The sequence below is a fragment of the Mandrillus leucophaeus genome, unplaced genomic scaffold, assembly GCF_000951045.1.
Source record: "Mandrillus leucophaeus isolate KB7577 unplaced genomic scaffold, Mleu.le_1.0 Scaffold389, whole genome shotgun sequence".
Taxonomy (NCBI): domain Eukaryota; kingdom Metazoa; phylum Chordata; class Mammalia; order Primates; family Cercopithecidae; genus Mandrillus; species Mandrillus leucophaeus.
In genome coordinates, this window is record NW_012104131.1 from 2,447,986 (window position 1) to 2,473,919 (window position 25,934).

A 25,934-nucleotide genomic window follows, 5' to 3' on the forward strand; every position below is an offset into this window, starting at 1 on the left:
TGTGTGCCACCACACATGGCTAACTTTTTTATTTTTGTAGAGATGGGGTCCCAGTTACATTGCCCAGGCTGGAAGCATCTGTTTTTTTGTTTGTTTTACATTTTAGTAATAGCTGTTTGGACTGGTGTGAGATGGTATCTCATTGTGGTTTTGATTTGCATTTCTCGGATGATCAGTGATGTTGAGCATTTTTTCATATGTTCATCGGCTGTTTGTATGTCTTCTTTTCAGAAATGTCTGTTCATATCCTTTTCCCACCTTTTAATGGAGTTATTTGGTTTTTGCTTGTCGAATTAAGTTCCTTACAGATTCTGGATATTGGAACTTTGTCATATACATAGTTTGTAAATATCTTCTCCCATTCTGTAGGTTGTCTGTTTAGTCTGTTGATAGTTTCTTCTGCTGTGCAGAAGCTTTTTAGTTTAATTAGGTCCCACTTGTCAGTCTTCGTTTTTGTTGTGATTGCTTTTGAGGACTTAGCCATAAATTCTTCGCCAAGGCCAATGTCGGGAAGCGTATTTCCTAGGTTTTCTTTAGGATTTTTATAGTTTGAGGTCTTACATTTAAATATTTAATCCATCTCAAGTTAATTTTTGTGCATGGAAAAAGGTAGGGGTCCAGTTTCATTCTTCTGCGTATGGTTAGCCAGTTATCTCAGCACCACTTATTGGATAGGGAATCCTCTCCCCATCGCTTATTTTTGCCGACTTTGTCAAAGACCAGATGGTTGTAGGTGTGTGGCTTTATTTCTGGATTCTCTATTCTGTTCCACTGGTCTATGTGTCTGTATACTAGTACGACACTTCTTTGGTTACTGTAGCCTCATAGTATAGTTTGAAGTCAGATAATGTGATGCCTCTGGCTTTGTTCTTTTTACTCACGGTTGTTTTAGCTAATGGGGCTTTTCTCATTCCATATGAATTTCAGAATTTTTTTCCTAAATTTGAAAAATGATGTTGGATAGGAATAGTGTTGAATCTGTAGATTGTTTTGGGTAGTATAGTCATTTTAATGATATTGATTCTTCCAATCCACAAGCATAGACTGGTTTTCCCATTTGTGTGTGTGTGTGTGTGTGTGTGTGTGTGTGTTTAAATGAATCAGTTTTAATATTCAGAGTGATTCCTAAGAAGAATTTTCCTGAGCAGCTTTATATATTAATGTAAACCATGGTTGTCTATAGAACAGAATCAGAATATAAGTGAGCTGAGAATGAGGAAGTGACAGGAGCTTTCAGTGGATGCAGGAGCTGGGGGAAGTGGTCAGATCTGCTTGTCATTAATAGCTTGTGGTGTGACAGGCAACATGGAGCCTTTGTTTTGTGTCATCCAAAGCACTTAACTCCCAGATGTGTCTGGCTAAAAAGGCTAATACATGAGGCTCTTACAACAAAAATGCAGGCTCTGCTGGAATTGTATATTTGAAAGTGCCTCTGTTTAACTGAAGGAGGTTGGGCAGGTAGTATAGAGAAGCATGATGTTTTTTGATTCTCCTGATCCAGAGGTTTAAGTTCTGAGGCTCCTTTTTATCAGTCTGCAGAGACTGGAGCTCCCTTTGATAGGACTTGCTTCCTACTACATTGCCTTATTGTTATTCACCTGTTAAAAACTAGGCTAAAATTTCAGAATGCAAGAATCCGAACTGAGACAATATTGCAAAATGAATTTAACTCCCCAAAGCTCTCCATCTCCCACCGCAACCCCCGTAAACACAAACAGTTTATTAAAAATATATAATGAAGCATTCGTTTAGATTTTCCAGGGTAAGGGAAGCAATTAATTTTAAAAGTGTTTGCTGTTCTAAGGCTACAAACTGCTATAAGCCAGTTCCTGTTTTTGTTAGTACTAAAATATTTTGAAACACTTGAATCTTTGCTGTTAAAATGATCTAAATTTTACAGTAGCCTTCATTATTTGCCTAGATCTTTTTAAAGCTTTCTAAGGTATGATAAGGAATTCTGCTTCTTCTCAATGTTGTTTTTATTTGCATTTATTCGATGTATTTATTTTTCTCAAAAGAATACATTCACAGGCCAGGCAAGGTGGATCACACCTGTAATCTCAGCACTGTGGGAGGCCAAAGCAGGAGGATCCCTCAGACCAATGGTTCAAGACCAGCCTGGACAACATAGCAAGACCCCCACCTCTGCAAAAAAAAAAAAAAAAAAATTAAAATTAAAAATATAGCCAAGTGTGGTGACATGCACCTATAGTCCTAGATTACCTGGGAGGCAGAGGCTGGAGGATCTCTTGAGGCTAGGAGTTTGAGGCTGCAGTGAGCTATGATCACACCACTGCTCTCCAGCCTGGGGTTACAGTGAGACCCTGTCTCACAAATAAAATAAAGTAAAAGAAAAGAAAAGAAAATTTATTAACCTGATTTTATAAAGTCAAAGATTACAAATGACTTTTAATGAAATAGAGTAGCCTCCTACCTAAACCTGTTTTATTTCAACCCTTTAAGCCTTATCTCTTGGCATTCACATCTCTATTTCTAAGTAATGTGATTCTAAGTGCCTTTTTTGGTGTCTCACTATTACCTTCTCTTACAGTAGATGAAGATTTAGCTCTCTCAAGCTATTCTTCCTCTTCTTACATACATGGAGAATACCACAACTTTTAAAATTAAGTTTATGTTTCTCTTCTTGTACACTTTTCCCTTTGTTTTCTCTACAATTACCACTTGATTTCGGTTTTGCGTTTATCTGGATATTCAGTTTAGCTTTTAAATTTGGTCATTTTTGTTACTTCTTTTCCAGATGCCAAAACATATAATCTATTAATTTTATTTTTTTTCCTGAAAACCTCCATCCCAGAGCCTTCTGTTCTGCCCTCCATTCTAGGCAGATTGCTTTCTCACTTTGCTCCCCCATGATCCTCCTAGGACTTCCTTTTACCTCCTTTTTGTGTTATATACCCTCTATCCATGATCCCAGCTCTTCCATTTTCTTTCCTTTCTCCTTTTGTTGGAGCATTCTCGGTCGCTTTCTGGTATCTCTGAGTCCTGCACATACAGGGGTTTTGTAAAGTGAATCACCTCTTTCTCATCATGAGCTCCCTCTACACGGCTGCAACATCTTCTGCTCTCAATAGTCACCACAGAAGTATCCAGTTCCCTTTTCACAGAGTGTCTTCTCCTCAGATGTCTCTTCTTCCACTATCCTTTCCCTCATGAATTTATTCCTCTGTTAAATTTCTTTAGTAGCATTTTAGTGGGGTCTCAGAAAAGAGAAAAGATAAACTTATGTGGCCCATCTACACATGTTTAATTGGGTGTCCAAGTTTAACTTTTGATTATTAATTTGCATGGGGGTTTAATTAAAATTCAAACATTTTATTTAAAATATATTTTCTGCCTTAGGGAAGTTCCATCTTTCCTTCCTTCCTTCCTTCCTTCCTTCCTTCCTTCCTTCCTTCCTTCCTTCCTTTTTAGACGGAGTCTCGCTCTGTCACCCAGGCTGGAGTGGAGTGCAGTGGGGCACAGTCTCTGCTTACTGCAACCTCCACCTCCCAGGTTCAAGCGATTTTCCTGCCTCAGTCTCCTGAGTAGCTGGGATTACAGGTACACACCACCACGCCCAGCTAATTTTTGTGTTTTTAGTAGAGACGGGATTTCACCATGTTGGTCAGGCTGATCTCAAACTCCTGACCTTGTGACCCACCTCCCTCGGTCTCCCAAAGTGCTGGGATTATGGATGTGAGCCACCACACCTGGCCTAGGGAAGTTATTTCATTTGGGCAGGGGGCATTTGCTAGGCTGTAAATAGGATACCTTGCAAGGTTATATCTTGGAACATATACCCTATAGATAAGAGGGGAGTACTGTGTATACACTGTGTAGTATTTCTTGATCACAGCCCTCTGTATTCACAGCTTCTGCATGTGCAGACACAACCAACTGTGGACAAAATATTGGAAAAAAAATAAAAATAACAATATGACAATAACAATGATACAAATTTTAAAATACAGTATGACAACTATTTACATAGAATTTACACTGTATTGGATATTGTAAGCAATCTAGAGATAATTTAAATTATATGGAAGGATGTACTTAGGTTATATGCAAGTATTAAACCATTTTATATCAGGGACTTGAGCATCCATGGCTTTTGATATCCATTGGAGGGTCCTGGAAACAATCCCTCCCACGTACCAAGGGACAACTGTGTATGCATGACCAATGTCATCTTCCAGCTTTTAGCTTACCTGCATATTTTTAAATGTGTATATAAATAATTTTATCATATGGATGTTTTATATTTACCTTCCACTGATTTTATTATCTTTAACTTTATTATAATTTTTAATATTATGGGTTTTTTTGAGTTTTAAATTTCTTTCCCTCCTTCAATATTTTATTTATTTTATTTTATTTATTTTGAGGCAGGGTCTTACTCTATTGACCAAGCTAGACTGCAGTGGGGTGATCATGGCTCACTGCAGCCTCAACCTTCCAAGCTCAAGTGATTCTCCCATCACAGCTTCTCAGGTAGTTGGGTGTATAGGCACACACCATCATGCCTGGCTAATGTTTTAATTTTTTGTAGAGCCTGGATCTCCCTGTGTTGCCCAGGCCAGTCTTGAACTCAAAGCAATCCTTCTGCCTCGGCCTCCCAAAGTGCAGGGATTTCAGGCGTGAACCATCATGCCCAGCCTCAATATTGTATTTTATTCTTTGATTTATTTTTTTCTGTATTTTATTATATTTGAATTTAAAAATTAATTGGGGTAAATTGATGTTTATATGATATTGAGTCTTCCCATTTGTATGTATGGATATGGTGTATTTCTCCATTTATTTGTGTCTTTAAATAAAAGTTTAACATGACATTAACATCATGCACGTCTTTTAAAGTATTTAGTGTTTTTGTTGTCACTGACACTTAAAAAAACATTTTATTTGGTTGTTGTTAGTGTACATCCACCCACTTGATGTTTTGTGTGTATTGAACTTGTATCCAGTAACCTTGCTGAATATGCTTATTTTCCATATGCGTAATTATATTGTGCACAAATAATTTACACAATCTTTTCAATGATTACACATCACTTATTTTATTGAATTAGCTAGGAATATCAATAATATATTCTGAATGCAGTGATATTGAATATCCTATCTGATTTCATCCCTTAAGTAGAATATTTCTAACTTTTCACTTTTAAGTATGTCATTTGCTGTAGGATTTGGTGGACATTCCTTATCCAGTAAAGCAAGTTCTATTTTATTATTAGTTTGCTCAGCATGTTTTTCAAAATAAATACTGAGCTGTATGCTTTTCTATATATTTTGAAATGGTCATAAGCTTCTTTCCTTCATCTGTTAATGTGGTAAATTACACTAATATCTATTAATATAACAGCTATTAATAAATATTGATTATAATATTTTGTTATTAAACTCCCCTTGCATTTGTTGAACAAAATTCAGTCATAATTCCTTATCTTATAAATTGCTTGATGGCATTTGAAAACATTTTATTTCATATTTCAACATTTACAGTTTAAAGTCAAAAGGTCTATAACTTTATGTTTTCATCCAGGTTGAGTTTCAAAGTTTCAGCAGTCTCATAAAATATACCCAAGAACTTTCTTCTCTCTCTCTCTTTTTTTTTCCTGTACAACTGGTTGTATCTGGAACTCAATTGTAGGCTATTTTATAAATGATTGGAAAGCCATATTCAATATCTGTTTCCTTCTCTTTCCCTAGATTTAGACATATGCATTTTCCTATCTGTAACATCTTTTTTGGCACTTTCCATCTTATAAAATCATCATCATTATGATGAACAGAGAAAATCCAAAATTATCTCTAGGTATTGTTTCACACTCCGGGAATATACCCAAGGAACCATATGGACCTAAGGAAAAAATTTAAATGGAAGAGAAAAAATGAAAACTAAACTTCTACATTTTATTACTAATATAAGATTTAAAAAGTAGGACACCACCACAATCTGTACTGGGGTTGGGGAGTAAGAGGGAATATTTTCCAAGTGCAAAAACCATAAGAGGGAAAGCATACCATTTAAAACATATTGTAAAGTTAGAGAATCCTCAAGTTTCTACAACTGTTAGAGCTGCCTGATCTAAATCATTTTCTAAGGATCATGTACAAAATATGTATTTTTTTCACATTAACTTTGGAATTTAACAGGTTATGCTGCTTTTAATGTCGACTGCATTTAGAGTAGTGGAGGCAGCAGGTGGCAGTAGTTCCCACTCCCAAAACTGGGACTTGGAGCAAGTCTTACAACAATCCGTGGCCTACCCTTACAGGCCAGCCTTTCTGTAAAGTTTCTTTGTGTCTGTAACTGCTTGTTTCATATATGGGAAAAAAGATAACATAATGCATAAACCCCACAAGGTGTGGACAACAAACATGATTTTTTTGTGTGTACCTTCTTTACACAGAGAATGAATAAACAAACTTATGAAATAAATGGGTCTTCATCTTTAGAATGAATTCCTGTTTTTTATTGAAAACACCCAGTGCCTTTTCATGCTTCCTAGGAATCTCCCTGTTCCATTCTTCATGCATTGTTCTGAGTCTCACTCGAGCCTTCCCTTCCCAAGGAAGTTGACCATACTTTTAGACTTTTTGCTACCTTTATTAATAATGCTGGATAATAATATTAATACTAATGACTGTTGATTGAACACGTGCTATGTGATAAACTCTCTTCCAGAAGTTTTACATATTTTATCTCATTTAATCTACACAGTGACTTAATGAGTTAGATACTACAATTATCCTCAATTTATAGATGTTGAAATTGAAGCACAGAGAAGTCACGTAACTTGCCTAAAATCACACAGCTAATAAGTGGAAGGAGGCCAGAAGAACAATTTAGGCTAATGACCTTAGAGCCTCTGCTGTTCATCATTACTCAGCGTGTGTTAGCCAGGTACACCTATCACTGCCAATATCAAATATTTTAATTCCACTAGGATGTAGCCTGTTTCAAGCTGTTTAAAGTGCATGTATTTCCAAAATACCCTTGAGAAATATATCTACAGGTGGGAATTTGAGGCCACTGTCAGATGGTACAGCCCGGAAAAAATATGGCAATGAATAAACCAAGAAGATAAATCTCAGCTTCTTCACTCATTATTTGTGGAAGCTTGGCAAACTATATCACCATCCAGAGCTTGATTTTCTTCATGTGTTAAATGGTGATAATAATTCTTAAGTGTTATTGTGAAAATTAAATGAGATAACACAGTAGAGTTTCTAGAAGATAGTACATCCTCAATTAGTATTAGTTCATGTTTACCTCCCTCAATAAATTTTAGTGCCAACTAAATTTTTCTTGGATAGGTTAAGCCTGAAAAAAATAAGGGCAGAATGAACAGCAGTAACTGGGCATTATTAATTTTTCTATCTCCCTCAAAAAGTAGCTTCACTGGTGGGTGTATAATCAGTGCTTTCTGTTAAATTGATGAGCAAATAAACAAATTCACAAGATTACAGAGTCTGGATATTTTACATATGTAAAAATAGAATCCGTCCAAGTATTTGAGATACATTTTAGAGGACTGGGGTTAAGAGATAACACTCATGCTCCTGGGAAATGTATTCATGGTGACACAAGATTAATGGGAGCCCCTTATTAATTTCTGGCTTAAAGACACTCAGTTTATATTTGTGATACTATTTCTTGTTATCTGATATACTGATGCTTGAATTTATTTAATAATTTATCAAGTTAACTGATTTTTCTTCTAGACCAAAAACAGAAGATGCTTGGGTATTTGCAAAGCCCAATGCCATTCAAGCGGTCGGGGTTATGTCTTTTGGTGAGTATTTGGTTTCAAAGGCCCTTTCTCAATGTGGAGTTCTATGTTCCATGAAAAAAGTGCTATGTTTCATATTTATGTCTGGATAGCAGATGTCCTAAGTTTTAGACTTCCTATTAGCAGCATATGATCTAGTTTGTGCCAATATAAAATTAGGCTCAAACTTTTCTCACTCATCACTAAAATTTGCTTCAATTTGAAGAAATCTATTTCTCATGCAGAAAACTCATTACAGTCATCTTGTTTCTTAACTTGGAAAGCTAGCAAGTGTTATGGACTTCTTTAAACCCTTTATTATGTCCCAAATGGCAAAGGAAGCCACAGAATGAAAATGATGGTATTTAGATTTTCCTTAAGATGGGAAGGGTCATTAGGAAAAGGAAAATGGGAGAGAAGGTTGGACTGGCCTGGTTTATATCAAGAGTGACGTGAAAAGACCATATAAACCTGAAGTGAATGGTCTCATTTCTAGAACTATTAGAAAAATTATTTGCTGACATATTAATAAATTTGTATATTTAAACTGCAGTTCATTGGCATCTAAAGTAGTACATGTCTCTGAATTTCAGAACTAAAAAAGAAAACCCTGATGCTTGCTTTAATAATGCTTTTTTTTTTTGTATTGCAGCATTTATTTGCCACCATAACTCCTTCTTAGTTTACAGTTCTTTAGAAGAACCCACAGTAGCTAAGTGGTCCCGCCTTATCCATATGTCCATCGTGATTTCTGTATTTATCTGTATATTCTTTGCTACATGTGGATACTTGACATTTACTGGCTTCACCCAAGGTAAAGTGAGAGATTCAGTTATAGTGTTGATGTGCGTTGGTACCGGAATACCCAATGTTCTACTCCTTATTGTACAAGTATGCCCAGTGTTCTATTTCCAAGATTACTCTCTTCCACCCATTCTCTCTATCCTCCTGCCCCCCTGCTATTTCCTAATTTTTACCTTTTTAAACTGCTCAATTTAGTTCTGTAGCCCATACTCTCTCCTTCTACACACTGTCACTTCCCAGGACATGACTTTTGGCTTTCCTCCACTGCAGCTTGATTTTCTTTTTTTTCTTTTTTTCTTTTTTTTTGAGACAGAGTCTCGCTCTGTCACCCAGGCTGGAGTGCAGTGGCTGGATCTCTGCTCACTGCAAGCTCCGCCTCCCGGGTTTACGCCATTCTCCTGCCTCAGCCTCCCGAGTAGCTGGGACTACAGGCACCCGTCACCATGCCCGGCTAGTTTTTTGTATTTTTTTAGTAGAGACGGGGTTTCATCGTGTTAGCCAGGATGGTCTCGATCTCCTGGCCTCGTGATCCGCCCGTCTCGGCTTCCCAAAGTGCTGGGATTACAGGCTTGAGCCACCGCGCCCGGCCGATTTTCAAAGGTACCAGTGGCCTCCCAATCTTCAAACAACCTCGATTTGGATTCTCCTGAATCTCTCTGAATCACTTACCAATACTGAACTTCCTTTCTTTGCTCAAATTTTCCTCCCTTAGAGGAAAGAGTATTACTATATTTTCATTGTTATTCTTTCTCTCTGTTAATTTTTTTCTCTCTTTTCTTTTTCTGTACCCTCTCTCATCTCCCACTCCACTCCATCCCACACCACCCAGATAAAGGTCTCAAGCATATTGTTTGCTCTTCTCTCAAACAATTTTCCAGATATTTTCATTGTTTTGACTCTAACCCAGACCTTTCTCTTTGTCTCCAACCTGCTGCCTGTAGGACATTTCTACTCAGTTGTTCTGTATTTGTTTTAATCACAAAACATGATGTTTCCCTTAAAACCAGACCTTTTCTTCCTCCCTCCAAAGATACTTCTCTCTGTTTTTGCATTCACCCAGGCCCAGCAACTGAGCAGTCCTCTCTTCTACTTCCCTTGACCCTTACATTCAATCATCAATGTAGTGTAATATTCAGGATAGTCCAGCAATAGGCTGCGATTCACGTATTTCCCAGCTCTTGCAGGTCTATTATCTCATTGACCTTCAAATAACCCTTTGAAGGGAAGTGGAATAACTAGTTCTACCCCCTGATTAAAACACAAAGAGATGAAGTAACTCGCTCATGCTGGCTGGTGACAAACCAGAAAACAAGTCTTCTGACTCTCAGATTCAATTTTCTTTCCATCCTCTTTCTGCCTCCCCTATTTTGGTCAACCGTGACCCTCTGAAAGTTGTGCCTTTGCCTCAGCTCCCATTAGCTTAGTTTTCTGAAAACTTGGGTGCTCTTGGAAGGATGGCTGCCTTATTCTGAACAGAGGTTACAGATCACTATGATTTTAGGCAGATATTTCTCAGGAAATGAAGGAAGATGACTTCAAAAAATAATGATTAACAAAATTCAAATGCAGTCAAAAATATGATACATGCATGTGCCACTAGAGTGTGGTAACAAAGTGACCTTGAAAGTTCTGATAAGAATTGTGTTCCAAAGCATTGCCATGTGTCACTATTGCTACATAGTTTGCCAATGCAAATGGCCTGTGGGCTGTGGTCCCTACAGGACGTTCGTTTTTAAATGCCTTTTCTGTAAGACATAAACCTTTTTTGTTAGTTATATCTTCCTGGAGCTTTTGTCAGTGGTAATTGCTCAGATATAATTAAATCTTTATAAAACAAAGCTGACAGATGTTTGATGTCATTTCCCCCCTAGCTGTAATTCTTTAAAATATACTTGGATTCAAGCTGCAATAAGCTGATATTGTTTCTCCAGGCCACCTCTCCTTGGGTAAATCTAGTCTAACTTGTGTATACTGCATTCTTCTTTTCTAACCTCTTTCAGTAGATAAATTTCAGCTTTTGAGGCAGTGGGAACTCAAGATTCTCCCTGACATTTCTATCGGAAAGACGGTAGGGCTTGTTTTTTTTAGTGGAGGTTAGTGAACGGGGAACTTCAGTCTTTTTTTCTTAGAGTACTGGAATCTTTTCAGTCAACCTTGAAGCAGGTTTCTGCCACCTTTGTGTTTTAATCCCCTCCTGCCCGAAAGGGATGTTCTAAAGTAATGTAGATTTGTTCTAGTTGATGGGGGGAGGGGAGAGAGCCACTTCAAGTAAATCTTGGGAAGAGGCAAATTATTTAGGATATTCAGCTTTGTAATGAAAAAAAAAAAAAACAGTTCAGAGGTATAGTTTTTCTTCTTTTTAAATGGTGTAGTATTGAGTGACTTTGACCTAATTTTCAATTAAGTTTAATTTTAAAAAGGTAACCACAATTTTAACATCTAAGCGTGTTATATTCAGGAAATAAGCAAGCCTAAATACTCTGTTTCAGCATTAGTCATTGTTTTATTTATTTATTTATTTTTTATTTCTTCCATGGACTACTGTACAGTTGTAGGTAATTGTTTTTTGATGACATGACATCTGCGCCCTAGTTAGATCCCTGTATTTCTTCATAGGCAGCTGAGAAATATAGTCTCTAAATAAGAATTGTTTCAAGGTCTATTTAGTCCATCATCTAGTCTGGAACTTATTAAATTTAATGTTCTTTCTGGGACATAGCCATATTTTCACAGTTTTGAATCACTGCATTTACACTTGGGCTCATGAGATGCCATGAAAGGCAACATATGTTTGGAATTTCTTGCTGTGGGCCCAAGGTTGCAATGAAACCCTATAGTATGATACACAGGAAATTCAGCTCCCCAGATGTACTGGTCTACTCTTCCTTTCAGGATTGTTCTGGATCTAAGAATAGCATTTCAAAAGGAAATTTGTTTATTTTAACAGACATTTTTAAAAAATAATGAAGTCACTTACTCACCAGAAACAAAGACCAGAAACCAGTTTACAAAGCCAGTGCCCAAGAATTAGGGAGTTGATTCTGATGTAAGAAGACAATGGATAAAGTCTTTTTCAGAAGTCAGTACAAATTTGCAGCAAATCTACCAAAAACGATTAATAAGAGAAAAACTATCAGTGATGGATTTATCTTCACATGGGGCATATACTGGTTCAAATCAGTGAAAAACTACATAGTTATTGGATTCAAAAACTTGTATTTAGACCTGGTCATCTATTCTCTTAATTATATGAAATGAAGTTTATGGAGATTCACTTACAAGTCATGTGTTGCTTAATGACAGGGAAACATTCTGAGAAGTGCATTGTTAGGTGATTTCCTCATCGTGCAAACATCATACAGTATACTTACGTAAACCTAGATGGTAGCACCTATTACACATCTAGGCTATATGGTATAGCTTATTGCTCCTAGGTTATAAACTTGTACAGCATGTTTCTGTACTGAATTATGTAGGCAACTGTAACAGAATGGAAAGTATTTATGTATCTAAACATGGAAAAAATACAGTAAACATACAGCATTGTTATCATATATGTGGGCCATTAGGTGATGCATGACTGTAATATCTAATATTTCATTTATTAGATAGTTATCTCAAACATTTAGTATCTAGTAAATGAGCTTATTTTATATTATTATCTAGGAGACTTATTTGAAAATTACTGCAGAAATGATGACCTGGTAACATTTGGAAGATTTTGTTATGGTGTCACTGTCATTTTGACATACCCTATGGAATGCTTTGTGACAAGAGAGGTAAGCACAGTTCCTTCCCAACGCTTTACCCAGGTGATCTCTCTGCCACGTTTAATTTAGGAAGATTTATAAATAATACAGTTTGGCAAATTCCCAAGGGCATGACAAATGGTATAATTCATAAAATTTTCTTTTTTGACTGTAAAATGTAGTCATTTATGTAGTTTAAAGATGAATTTATATTCAGATGTTTACAAGACAGTTTTTCAAACGTTGGGTTTGAAAATTAGGTTTGGTGGATTTGGCTTATATTACCATGAGCACAGATATTTATACAACTGCATTCCAAAGTGACTGCCAACCTTTAGCAACAGCCAAACTAAAGTTGTTGCTTTTAAGGCATTCTTACAAAGAAATTAAGTACCAATGTTTAAAACATGTTTTACAAAACTGTCTTTTTGATTAGATGTTTTATCAGTCAACATGTATTAAAGGCACTGTAGAATCTACAGATTCTAACTGGTTTTGGTTTTTTTTTTTTTTTTTTTTTTTGAGACGAAGTCTCGCTCTGTTGCCCAGACTGGAGTGCAGTGGCCAGATCTGAGCTCACTGCAAGCTCCGCCTCCCCGGTTCCCGCCATTCTCCTGCCTCAGCCTCCCAAGTAGCTGGGACTACAGGCGCCCGCCACCTCGCCCAGCTAGTTTTTTGTATTTTTTAGTAGAGACGGGGTTTCACCGTGTTAGCCAGGATGGTCTCGATCTCCTGACCTCGTGATCCGCCTGTCTCGGCCTCCCAAAGTGCTGGGATTACAGGCTTGAGCCACCGCGCCCAGCCAGTTTTGTTATTTTTTAAAAACTAAAATATCTTATATTCCATAGAGAACCAAAGCTCAACTGAAACTTTTAGTTTTACAGATATATTTTATTTATGTATTTATACATGTAGATGTATATATTTACAACTATACATAACATAAAATAATAATATAACAAATATATAGGATATTATTTACATATACATGTATTGTCAAAGTCAGCTCTAAATTGTGTTATATATTCCACTTGGATTTGTAGAGAAATATTTTCTGAAAAAGAATTCATTATTTGGTGTAAATTAGATAACATGGCCGTCAGGAATCCCTTATGCTGTCAGCTGAAAATCCACTCTACCAGTGAGCAGTAAAATGTGATGTGGCTTCACAGTGGATCTTTCAGGGACCACACTGAAAAGGGCTCAGATCTAGGATCTGTTCTTAGAGGCTGTTTACACAGTGCACCATGTGAAAGGGTCTAATGAGAGAAGTGAAATATCTACAGAGCTTTAAATACACTAAGTTATCAGCAGGCTTCTTGAGGCAAGCCAGGGCTTACTTTAAGTCAGTCCCAGTGATAAGGAACTGACTGCACAGGGAAGCAGAAGAGGGAAATGTTCAGCACTGTGTATGTCCTTTACAACTAGTACTTCTCTCCCTCACACATGTACAACTCACAGGCCAGTTCTCTACCTTGACTATGAAGGAGTAATAGACTGAACTAATTTTTTTTAAATTTAAGAGCCTTTTGAAACTTTACTAGCTATTGTTAGTTTCAGGAAATGGTATTATTTTAGCTTCTGCCCAGTACGTAGGTTCAAATCTGATCTCTAGATCCACAAGTAAGAACAGATGGTGCATTCTCACATGGTTGCTGGTAAACTCCCTACAGACGGGCTGAGTCACTTCACCTGCACAACTTCTGTCTTTAGTACTTGAAACTTGAGTTTCCTTTCCAGCTGCAGTGGCAGGAAGACAGAACTGAATCAAGATCTCTGCCACAGTAGCAAAGACTCAGCAGAGGAATGGTGTCTATAACTTTCCCTTCTCTTGCTCTTTATTCTACATGCATACACACGTACACACACAAATGTACGACTGACAAAAATATAATCAAACTGTTTCAATTCATAAAAGCACTAAAAAGGCTGTCTACCCTTAATAAATATCTCTTACTAGCTGCCTCACTAAGGGATTTTTTCACTCTCACAAGGATATCATAGAGGCATCTGTAAGAACGGATCTTAAATAAGATACTATTTGGAGAGACATTACAACTTATGTTATTAATATCACCATTAAGTTATTAACAAAGTCATGGTGGTATGTGACACGTGGGAGATGTTGCATATCCAGGCAGCACTGCTTAGAGAGATGGCTTCTTTATGATACCTCAGTATCTGAACTTCTGTCATTTCCAACTCTTGTCTCACTGTTCTTTTGCACAGGGTCACTACTTATTCAGACTATCTTCTCTTTATCCTCCATAGGTATTGTTCCTGTTCTTACTTCTTTGCTCTTTTTCATGCTCTTGTCTCAGCCTGTAATTCTGCTCCAAATCCTGTGCATGTTTCAAGCCCTACCTCAAGCCAAGGTAGGTCAAGCATATTTCAGGGATGCTGTAAAGGAGATTACTCTAAGGAGACAGCTCTAGATACCTAAAGCTCCTTCTAGTCCTAAATCCTCTTTGATCTTTTTTGTCCTGTTATAAATTGATCTCTACTTGCTTTTTTAAGTTTGGTTGTATGCCTCCAAGAATTAATTCCTGAGAATAGGAATCATTTCCCTGACATTTTATCTTTGCAAACCATATCACAGTATGGGACACATTAAGTCGGTAATGTTTTATTGCTTTCCTGATCTGAGTAGTCATGAAAAATGGTGATGAACTCTTTCCCATTTTTGTTGAGGAAAGGCAAGATAAAATAGACTTAAATTGTAACAAATAGGAATTAGTTTATACAGAATTAATTTCCTGTTAGTAAAGGATATTACACATACAGTATTAATAAGGGAAATGTGACAGCTATTTCTTAGAAGCCCTGCAAATAATCTAAATAGCATGTTTAGTTTGTTTAAGTAGTAACCTGTTGGACTCAAGAAATAAGGATAAGATAACTTTCCAAAGTCTCTCTTATACTTGAAAGATACAGGTATTGAAACATCGGTATGCCACACTATAGGTCTGTAATGTAATCCACTGACTGATAGTTCAACAAAGAGTACTTGTTATTGATATGTGTGTCTATATGTAAGTACTTTGGAAAAGATAGAACATTCCTAGTGACTTGAGATTTGATTAATAGCCTTGTTGGTGGTATTTTATACATTCCTAAAGACCATTGTGAAATACTCCCTCTACAAATCCTGCATGCCTTTAAAAGTCCCTCTCAAAATAATCTGTTTATTTGGCAGGTAATTGCCAATGTGTTTTTTGGTGGGAATCTTTCGTCGGTTTTCCACATTGTTGTAACAGTGATGGTCATCACTGTAGCCACGCTTGTGTCATTGCTGATTGATTGCCTTGGGATAGTTTTAGAACTCAATGTGAGTACATTCTAAGATTTACCCCTTCACTCTAAAATTCTCTGTAAAAGATAATGATTACATTTAACATAAGATTTATTTTCCTTAACAAAAGTATCACTTTTGAAGTGGAATGAAAATATGTTTATAATAGTAAATATTTTCAATGATGATTCTGTGCACTTTATGGAACTATATAGTTTTAAAGCAGTGGTTGTTTAGAGACCTATAAGGTTGTCACAACTGGGTAGGCAGTGCTATTGGCTTCGAGTGGGCAGAGGACAGGGATATACATGCCACAATGTGCAGGCCTCTTACAGCAAAGAATTATCTGATCCAAAATGTCAATAGTGCTGAGATTGAGAAACTCTGGTTTATAGTTTATCTTTTGTATATCTCATTTACTACAACACATAAATGTTACTAAAAATAGCTATAAATTAAGGGACTATGGACTTTGCTGAAAAATAATATATCTAGTGAAATTTATGAAAAATATGAAAGGATTCAAGTTATATCCATTCACTTGCTATGACACAATTTCTTTTTATTTACATATTTTTCTCTCTCCAGACCTTTCTTTTATAGTCTGCACTGCCATCATCCAAATAGAAGTCCTCATAATATCACAGTTGAATTAATCCCAGCTCTGTTTCAACTATCATATATTTAAGTTCTGCTTTCAGTTTACCGGCATTTTCCTACCAGAGCAAGTATAAATTCTGTTGCTTCTACAATCTTGTCTTCTATGTAAAACTATTTCCCATTTACTTCCCAAAAATCTATGCTCAGCTCTAGTCAGTCTTATTTTTTGGCCTGTGAAAAAGCCATATCAATTCTTTCTATTATTCTTAGTCTTATCTGCTTTTTATTTCCTATAACAATTATTTTTCTTTCATTTTTGTCTACATTTTACAAAGACTTTAAGATCCAGTGCAACTTCTAATTCCTTTATTCACTGATCAAGTATTTATTAATTACTATGTGCCACACAATAGAATATAAGGATGAATGTGATAAGAAAGGATCTATGCATTCTCACAAATAAACATAAAAGTTCAACTGCAATATAGGTGATGAAGACAGAGGAGGCTGGGAATGGTGGCTCACACTGTAATCTGAGCATTTTTGGAGGCCAAGGTGGATGGATTGCCTGAGCCCAGGAGTTGGAGATCAGCCTGGGCAACATAGTGAAACCCCGTCTCTACAAAAAATTAGCTGTGTTTTGTGGCACGTGCCTGTAGTCTCAGCTACTCGAGAGGCTGAGATGAGAGGATTGCTTGAGCCCAGGAGGTAGAGGTTTCAGTGGGCTGCAATGGCACCACTGCACTTCAGCCTGGGCAACAGAGTGAGACCTTGTCTCAAAAAAAAAAAAAAAAGAAAAAGAAGAAGAAGACAGAGGGAAATGAATGGATTCCCAAAACACATTTTTGAGAAAAGATTGGCACAATTTGGTGACACAGATTCCATTGCGAAGACGGGAGCAGAATGACATCTTGGTTTTATTTTGTGGAACTAGAATAATTATACCATTTGCTAAGATAGGAAGGGAAGTTGTTCTACCACTACAAAGTGGCTAATCTTCTCAATCCTTACAGAATTTCTCATCGGAATCACCCACCGGTTAGCATTTATTGGTCATGCACCACAGGGAGGGCAAACCCATACAGATGGGATCCCAAGTCATCATTTACTCATTTCATTGAGAATTGAGGCATAGGTGAAGGTGTTAGTGTCAATGCCCAAGTTACTATATCATCCAGATACCATTTTAATTTGAAATTCCATACAAAGGCAGGAGGGAATTCATTCAGGGACCCTACTGGGGACTTTCTTGTAAATGGAAAGTGAGGAGTAAGCAGTTTCCAAAACCTCAGGAGACTGGTAATTATCTATTCTACCAACAGTGGAAGGAAAGCTCATAGGAAAGTAAGCAAGTGTCAAAGGTAACTTTTACCTTCTTCCCAATTTTGCATAGGCCAAAGACTAGATCTTTAGATGTTTTTAAAACCTGATTATATAGACATACGTTAAAAATTAGAGTGCCAAATTGTTATGACCTGATAGCCCAAGACAATTACACTAGTTTTAAGGCACTTTGTAAGAATTAATAAACTCTAGGATCTCCATTCTCAGACCACCTGAGAATAAGTGTTTTCCACATCAGTACGTCTTTTGGTGTGCATAAGAACGTATTCACATCTTTACTCAACTCTTTTTTGTGTGGATACTTACCATGTCTAATAGAGCCAAATCAAGCGTCATGTCTGTTAGTAACTAATACATGCTGGATCATGCAACACTTTAGAAATAACATAAAGCATGCTGTGCTCCACTTCATAATAATAATGTGGACAGGGCGCAGTGGCTCATGCCTGTAATCCTAGCACTTTGAGAAGCTGAGGCAGGCGGATCACCTGAGGTCAGGAGTTCAAGACCTGCCTGGTCAACATGGTGAAATCCTGTCTCTACTAAAAAATACAAAAAAAAAAAAAAAAAAAAAAAAATTAGCTGGGTGTGGTGGCACATGCCTCTAGTCCCAGCCACTTGGGAGACTGAGAGAGGAGAATTGCTTGAACCCAGGAGGCAGAGGTTGCAGTGAGCCAAGATTGCGCCACTGCACTCCAGCCTGGGTAACAGAGCAATACTCCATCTTAAAAAATAAAAAATGAATAATAATAATAATAATAATAATAACAACAATAATGATGTGAGCTACCATGTATTGAGTACTTACTCTGTACCAGGTGCTTTACAGTATCATCTCCTTTTATCTATATTAAATTGACAGATGAAGAAACTAAGGCACTGCATGATTAAATAGTCTGAGGTCATACTAGTTACAAGTAAAAAAATTCAGATTTGAGCACAGGCATTTGGACCCTAAAGCTCACATTTTAAACCATTACACTACTCTGAGATTTTCTAAGCATTAGATTTTTAATTGTGTAAAATGATTATGCTTATTTCTCTATCCACTTTCTAAAGTTATAATATCTATGCATTGAGTTTATCTATAAGAAAGGTTAAGAGTAATCTATGATACATATGGATAAACTTTAATAATGGGTTAAAACGTACCAGGAGATGAAATAAAATGAAACTAAAAGGTTTTTGTCTTAATAATTTTTAGTTAATAACTTTCATCTTAGTAATTGTAGGACTTTAGAAATGTAGTTAATAGCTTTTATCTTAGATAACAATTTTAGTACTTTAGGAATTCTTTTTTATTTTGGCTTCTGAATAAGTAGAATAATGAGCTTCACAGATGAGATGGATCAGGTCTTGCAAAGTAAGGAAATGCTACTATTTAGTATCACCAAATAAGATAGAATAAAATGAATTGAGGTAATATTAGTTATTAAATTAAAAAAATAGAACTTTGCTTTCCTTTTTTTTCTTGTTTGCATGGCAGTAGACAACAGTGAAATATTTTTCCAAAGCAAACACACACTAAGTTTTAAAGGTTTCATTTTAGAAGCAAATCAAATAAATATAAGCACTATTCTTGGTGACAAGAATCCAGCATCTTAGCACTAATGTTGCTATTGGAGAAAAGAGGCATCCGCAGTAATTGGGCCCTATGGGTTTCTACTTGCAGCAGTACAAAGAGAGAAAATGAAGCAGCTGGTGCCTGTGGCCAGCGTAACCAGCTCAACAAGCCTTATGTGTGGTTTACAGTGGAAGGAAGAAAGCAAGCCAAATGCCAGCAAGGGCCCAGATAGAGAAATACAGTCTTTGGGGTGAGCAAGCCATAGTTCCAATTGCCAAAGACTCCCTGAGCAAGAGAGAGTTTCTTTTTGAAGTATTGGAGTGAATTTCATGAGTTTAGATTGATTATTAAGTAGAAATTTAAAAGATGTATAAGCATTATTTTATTTAGTTTCCAGCTTCCTTGCATCATTTGAGAAATTTCTATTCAGGTAGGAAAATTCAGACACTTTTTCAATCTGTACAGGCAATAAAAATTTTCAATAGCTTCTGTCCTTTCTCTCCAGCAAACTGCAAAATGCCCTGACATCCATAGTGTTGTTATCAATTAATAAGTATTATCCCGCCTTTATAAATTGGACTATATTTTATTGTCTTTTTAATAAGCAGTTATGGTTTTACATCCTGTCAAGCAATTTCAAAAATTATTCCAAAGCCAGTGGTGTATCCCTAAGCAAGACTAATTAAATAGAGCAAATAATCTGGACTAGTTGGTAGGGAATAGATCAGATGCGACCACACTATCATTTTACCCCTGATCTTGACTTCTAGCAACAACCTTTAGTAAGATTGAGTTTTTAAATATCAAGAAAGTAGCTGGTATCTAAACAAGATACTCAACCGGAATCCTTCTAGTAGAAATATGAGCTATATAGTCTTTCCTCTAATTGCTACTTTCTCAACACTTAAGAATTATAACAAACAGAACACCCATTGCTTCGCGCTGCCCAGCAAGTTAAGTTTGGAAGAATACCAAAAGGCTGACTGATGACAGCTTCTTAGCAGAAGCTGGGGGCAGTTTTCATTCTGACAGTACTTTCACAATCTACAGTTCCAGATGAATTAGCCACATGTTTGTGCCTACAAAGAGGAGACTACAACACACACACACACACACATATACAGACACACACACATACACATATTTGTATTTGAATTACTTTTTGTTGTTTTCATAAATTGTTATTTTAAAGAAATCAGAGGGTAATACTTTTTGTTATAAATACAGACCAAGTGTTACAGTATCTTTCATAATTTAAAAAGCACTGTTAATTCCAAATATTATGATAGAATCTATGGAATCCATAATGCATTTCATTCTAGTCATATAACAACTAATTGTTTATTTTTTGTGTACCTTTGTAGATATTCATTTGTATTCAGGTGCTATGAATGGCAAAAGTATATTTTCCATATACTCTAAATTAGAACATGATTTTGGTATTTTTTAGTATTTTCTCATTCTTATGTCTCTTACTTTGGAAATATTTTCCATGCAGTGTGGTCCCTACTACTCTTTCTCTGGATACTTTTGTTTTTGTAAAAATTCAAAAAGTTGTATAATTGGGATCATAGTCATAATATTTCTGGTATGGAGAGATTGCTTTGTATAAAACACACAGCAATTTTATTAACTGATGTGAGAATATGGTTATTTTAAAGCTATTTTTAAGGTACAATTTATAATTTTACATCATCCAACTTCAAATTCACTTTGCTGTTATTTTCCCTGGAGAAAATTTACCAAAATAATGTGTCAAAAAGCTTTTAAACCATAGGTGATAGTTGCATAGATTTTCATTATACTATTTCTTTCTACTTTTGTATATGCTTACAAATTAACTTTTAAATTTAGAAAAACATAGTTTATGAAAACTTGCATTTAGTTGTAAAGTAATAATCACATTTGTTATTGATTTTATATATTAAAAACTTACATTTTATTATTTCAGAGAACAACATTTGTGAAATGTCATATTAAGGGAATGAAAACCCAAAACCACATGATCAGATGGGTGCAGTAGCTCACACCTGTAATCCTAGCACTTTGGGAGGCTAAGACAAGAGGATCACTTGAGCTCAGGAGTTCAAGACAAGCTGTGGCAACGTAGTGAGACCTCGTCTCTGCAAAAAAATTAGCCAGGCATGGTAGCATGTGCCTGTAGTCTCAGCAACTCAGGATGCTGAGGTGGGAGGATTACTTGAGCTTGGGAGGTCAAGGCTGAACTGTGATCATGCTAGTGCACTCTAGCCTAGGCAACAGAGTGAAGCCCTGTCTCAAAAAATAAAAAAAAAAAATTTAAAAAAAAAAAGAGAGAGAGAGAGAAAACAAAAAACACGTGATTATCTCAACTGATGCAGAAAAAGAGTTTGACAAAGTTTAGCATCATTTCTTGACAGAAACTCTCTTAGCAGTTTAGAGAAAGAAAAGTCCTCATCATAATAAAGGCTATTTATGAAAAACCCACAGCTAACATCATAATTAATAGGGAACAACTGAAGGCTTTTCTACTAAGATCCAGTAAAAGGTAAGGATACCCACTCTCACCACTTCTCTTCAACATAGTACTGGAAGTACACACCACTTCTCTTCAACATAGTACTGGAAGTACTGGCAAGAGCAATCAGACAAGAAAAAGAAATAAAAGGCTTCCAAATTGGAAAAGAAGAAGTAAAATTATTTCTATTTGCAGATGACATGATCCTATATGTAGAAAACCCCAAAGGTTCCAAAAATAGTGTTAGAACTGATAAATTAATTCAGTAAAGTTGCAGGATACAAAACCAACATACAAAAATCAGTAGCATTTTATACACAAATAATAACCTAGCTGAAAAGGAAATCAAGAAAACAATGTCATTTGTGATAGCATCAAAAAATATACTGGAATAAATCTAACCAAAGAGGTGAAAAATTTGTATACTGAAAACTATAAAATCTTGATGAAGGAAATTGAAAAAGACACAAATAAATGGAATATATAAATAAATGGAAAGATATCCTGTGAATGGAATTAATATTGTTAAAATGTCCATACTACCCAAAGCAATATACAAATTCAACATAATTCCTATCAAAATTCTAATGGCATTCTTCACAGAAATAGAAAAAACAATCTGTATTGAAAAGAAAAATAAAGTTGGAGGCATCACACTTCCTGATTTCAAATGATATTACAAAGCTGCAGTAATCAAAACAGTATGGTACTGGCATAAAAACACAAATATAGACTGATGGAACATAAAAGAGAGCCAAGAAATAAATCCAAACATATAGGGTCAACTAATTTTCTATAAGGGCACTAAGAGGACACAATAGGGAAAGGATAGTCTTCAATAATGATGCTGGAAAAAATGGATTCCCAAATGCAAAAGAGTGAAATCGGACCCTGATCTTACACCATACACAAAAATCAATTCAAAATGGATAAGATACCTTAATGTAAGGCCTGAAACTAAAATTCCTAGACGAGAACATAGGGTAAAAGCTCCTTTATATTAGCCTTGGAAATGATTTTTTTGAATATCACACTAAAAACTCAGACTATAAAACCAAAAATAAATAAATAGGACTACATCAAACTAAAAGGCCTCTGCAGTGAAAAAACAACAAGAACAAATGAAAAGACAACGTACAGATTGGGAAAAAAATATTTGCAAACTGTCTGACTGATAAAGGGTTACTATAAAAAAGTTACAAATAATTCTAATAACTCAATAGCAGAAAAATGATTAACTTGATTAAAAAATGGGCAAAGGACCTTAGCAGATATTTCTCCAAAGAATGCATGAAAATGGCCAATAGGTACACGAAAAAGTGCTCAACATCATTAATCATCAGGAAAACGCAAATTAAAACCACTAGACAATATCACTTCATAACCTTTAGGATGGCTATAATCAAAAAGAACAGAAATAACAAATGTTGACAGAAGTGTGGAGAAAAGGGAACCTTAGTACGTTGCTGGTGGGAATGTACATTGGAATAGTCAATATGGGAAACAGAATGGAGGTTCCTAAAGAAATTAAAAATAGAACCACCATATGACCCAGGAATCTCTATTATGGGTATATACTCAAAAAAAATTAAATCATCACCTCATAAAGATATCTATACTCCCATATTCATTGAAGCATTATTCACAATAGTGAAGAGATGGAAACAACTTCAGTGTTCATTGATGTATCAATGGATACAGAGAATGTCATATAGATCTGTCTATAACATGGAATATTATTCAGCCTTGAAAAAGGAGATCCTGCCATTAGCCACAACATGGAAAGACCTGAAGAACGTTAAGTGAAATAAGCTGGACACGTAAAGCAAAATATTACCTGATCTCTCTCATGTATGGAATATTTTTTAAAATGTCTAATATATAGAGTTAGAGATAAAAGGATAAAACCGTGATTACTAGGGGCAGGAAACAAAAGGAGGAAATGTAGAGAAGTAGGTCAAGGAATTCAAAGTAGCAGATAGGTAGGATTAACAAGTCTACAGATTTAATGTACAATATGAGGGGTGTAATTTATAAAATTGTATTATATTTGGGACTTTTGTTAAATAAGTAGATATTAGCTGCTGTCATCACCAAAGAAATAATTATGTGAGATGATAGATATGTTAGTTCAATACAATAACCATTTTATGTATTCTATGACATCATGTTATAAACCTCAAATATACACAATAAAATTTATTTTTAAAAAACATGGTTTATGGTTTAAGAGAATATTGGTCATAAAATTTTAATGTATGTTACATTGTTAAATATACTATAATTAAAATTTAACATAATTAGAAAAACATATTACCTAAAATGTATTAAATGTTAACGTTTGTATTATTTGCTAAGTTTCTGTTGCGAATTAGGCCTACTCAAGGGGAAAGTCTCTTCCTTTGACGTCAATAACTGTTGGTATTTTTTATAATAGACAATTCTACCACTCATTATTTTAAATCTGACATTCCTCCTTAGGTTGAGTTTATTCCTAGATAATGCAGGCAACGGTGAATGAGTTATAGTCATTTAGCTCTGCTGTCAACTTTCTCAGTAATTAATGTGCTTAGTTTTATTTGAAAGATCATTTAGAAATGCTATTTCACGTTAAATGCCTTAGGGTTATGGTTTTTCTTTCTCACACAGACAGGCATGACTTCCATACAAGCTCAGGTAAAGAAGAAAGACATTGTGGCCCCTATACAATTTCCCAAAATTTCCCTCTTATTCACAAATGACAAACAGACCATTCATGTTTGAAGGGCATAGTGGATACACGGTAGTTTTAATGAAGCATATAAGGAAATACGATGAACTGAAAATACAGGAAATTTCAAGAGTCCTATTATCTGCTTTATTTTCTATATTATTTTCTGCTAATATTTTCTTAAGTCGATAAGCTGTTGTACTATTTCATTATTTTCATTTGTAAATATGCCAGTGGAAAAGGCAACGCCTATTTCTAAGTCTTTCTTAGAATTATTTTTCCTCCCTTTGTTTGATTCATCTGAACCTATCACATGTTTAACATGTGCATGAAAAACACATTTTGTAAATGCTTTTCAAAGCTGTCTGAAGAATGTTTCCATCTAGTCACATTATCTTGTTTCTTGTTTTCAACATGCAGGGTGTGCTCTGTGCAACTCCCCTCATTTTTATCATTCCATCAGCCTGTTATCTGAAACTGTCTGAAGAACCAAGGACACACTCCGATAAGATTATGTCTTATGTCATGCTTCCCATTGGTGCTGCGGTGATGGTTTTTGGATTCGTCATGGCTATTACAAATCCTCAAGACTGCACCCACGGGCAGGAAATGTTCTACTGCTTTCCTGACAATTTCTCGCTCACAAATACCTCAGAGTCTCATATTCAGCAGACAACACAACTTTCTATTTTAAATATTAGTATCTTTCAATGAGTTGACTGCTTAAAAAAATGTATGTTTTCATAGACTTTAAAATACATAACATTTACATGTTTTAGTCTGTATTTATATTATATAAAGTTGTTATTTTGGCATTTTTCAAGACTTGGCTTTCATGACTCTTTAGTGCAATATCAAAGATAAAAGAAAAATTGAATGTATTTCACCTTTAACTGGAACAAAATAAGTGTTTTGTTCTAATGACTGCACTACACTAATGCTGATTGAAGAAGGGAGAGTGAAGCCTTTAGCATTTTCTGCCATCCCCCTTTTATTTAATATGCAAACCAGTATATTGTGCTCCAAAATAAGTAGGCGATTGTGGGTTGGAATTTTGTGTAGATGTCTTTTGGTCGGGGGCGGGGGGCATTTTATTTGTCCTTAAAAATCTGTGGAACTGAAGAGAAGGGAAACCCACAACTATTGAAAAGAAGACATATCCCAAGAGCAAAGAGATCTCCATTATAATTTCAGCAGCGTTCCTTATTTAAAGGGAAGTGGATCCCTGGAGAAATGAGCACAGACCTCTCCTTGTGAGGAAGCCTGAATCATAAACTGGCTGTGAGGAGCGAGGTGAGTGAAGAATCAGAATCACCTTCCATCTTCTGCTGCTGTGGGAATACAATGGTAGCACCATTCTAAAACAGAAAAAAAAAAGCAGTTTTCTGTGGCAAGAACCTAAGAGACTGGTGATAAGGACCTGTTGAATTTTCAGTGCTGTCAGGAATATACAACGGGAAGCTGAACTTTGAAACTAGAAACGTGTAAGAAGAATCAGGGCTACCGAAGAAGCTTTCTCAGTCCACTGGGGGTTCCTCAGAGAGATTTCTGGGAGCTCTTGTTGACTGGGTCTTTGGGAGCAAATAGTGAGATGGA

General features: G+C 35.8%; 1 protein-coding gene across 1 annotated transcript in view; it reads left to right on the top strand.

The window, feature by feature from the left end:
• SLC38A11 (solute carrier family 38, member 11) overlaps positions 1 to 25,156 on the top strand; it is a 61,619-nt gene extending 36,463 nt beyond the window's left edge. The window contains exons 6-11 of the mRNA XM_011991012.1: positions 6,160 to 6,293; positions 7,732 to 7,802; positions 8,431 to 8,592; positions 12,249 to 12,361; positions 15,528 to 15,659; positions 24,759 to 25,156. Of these exons, the coding sequence (XP_011846402.1) occupies positions 6,160 to 6,293; positions 7,732 to 7,802; positions 8,431 to 8,592; positions 12,249 to 12,361; positions 15,528 to 15,659; positions 24,759 to 25,052 (906 nt within the window). The 3' untranslated portion in view covers positions 25,053 to 25,156. The remainder of the gene's footprint in view (positions 1 to 6,159; positions 6,294 to 7,731; positions 7,803 to 8,430; positions 8,593 to 12,248; positions 12,362 to 15,527; positions 15,660 to 24,758) is intronic.
• Positions 25,157 to 25,934: the final 778 nt, after the last annotated feature.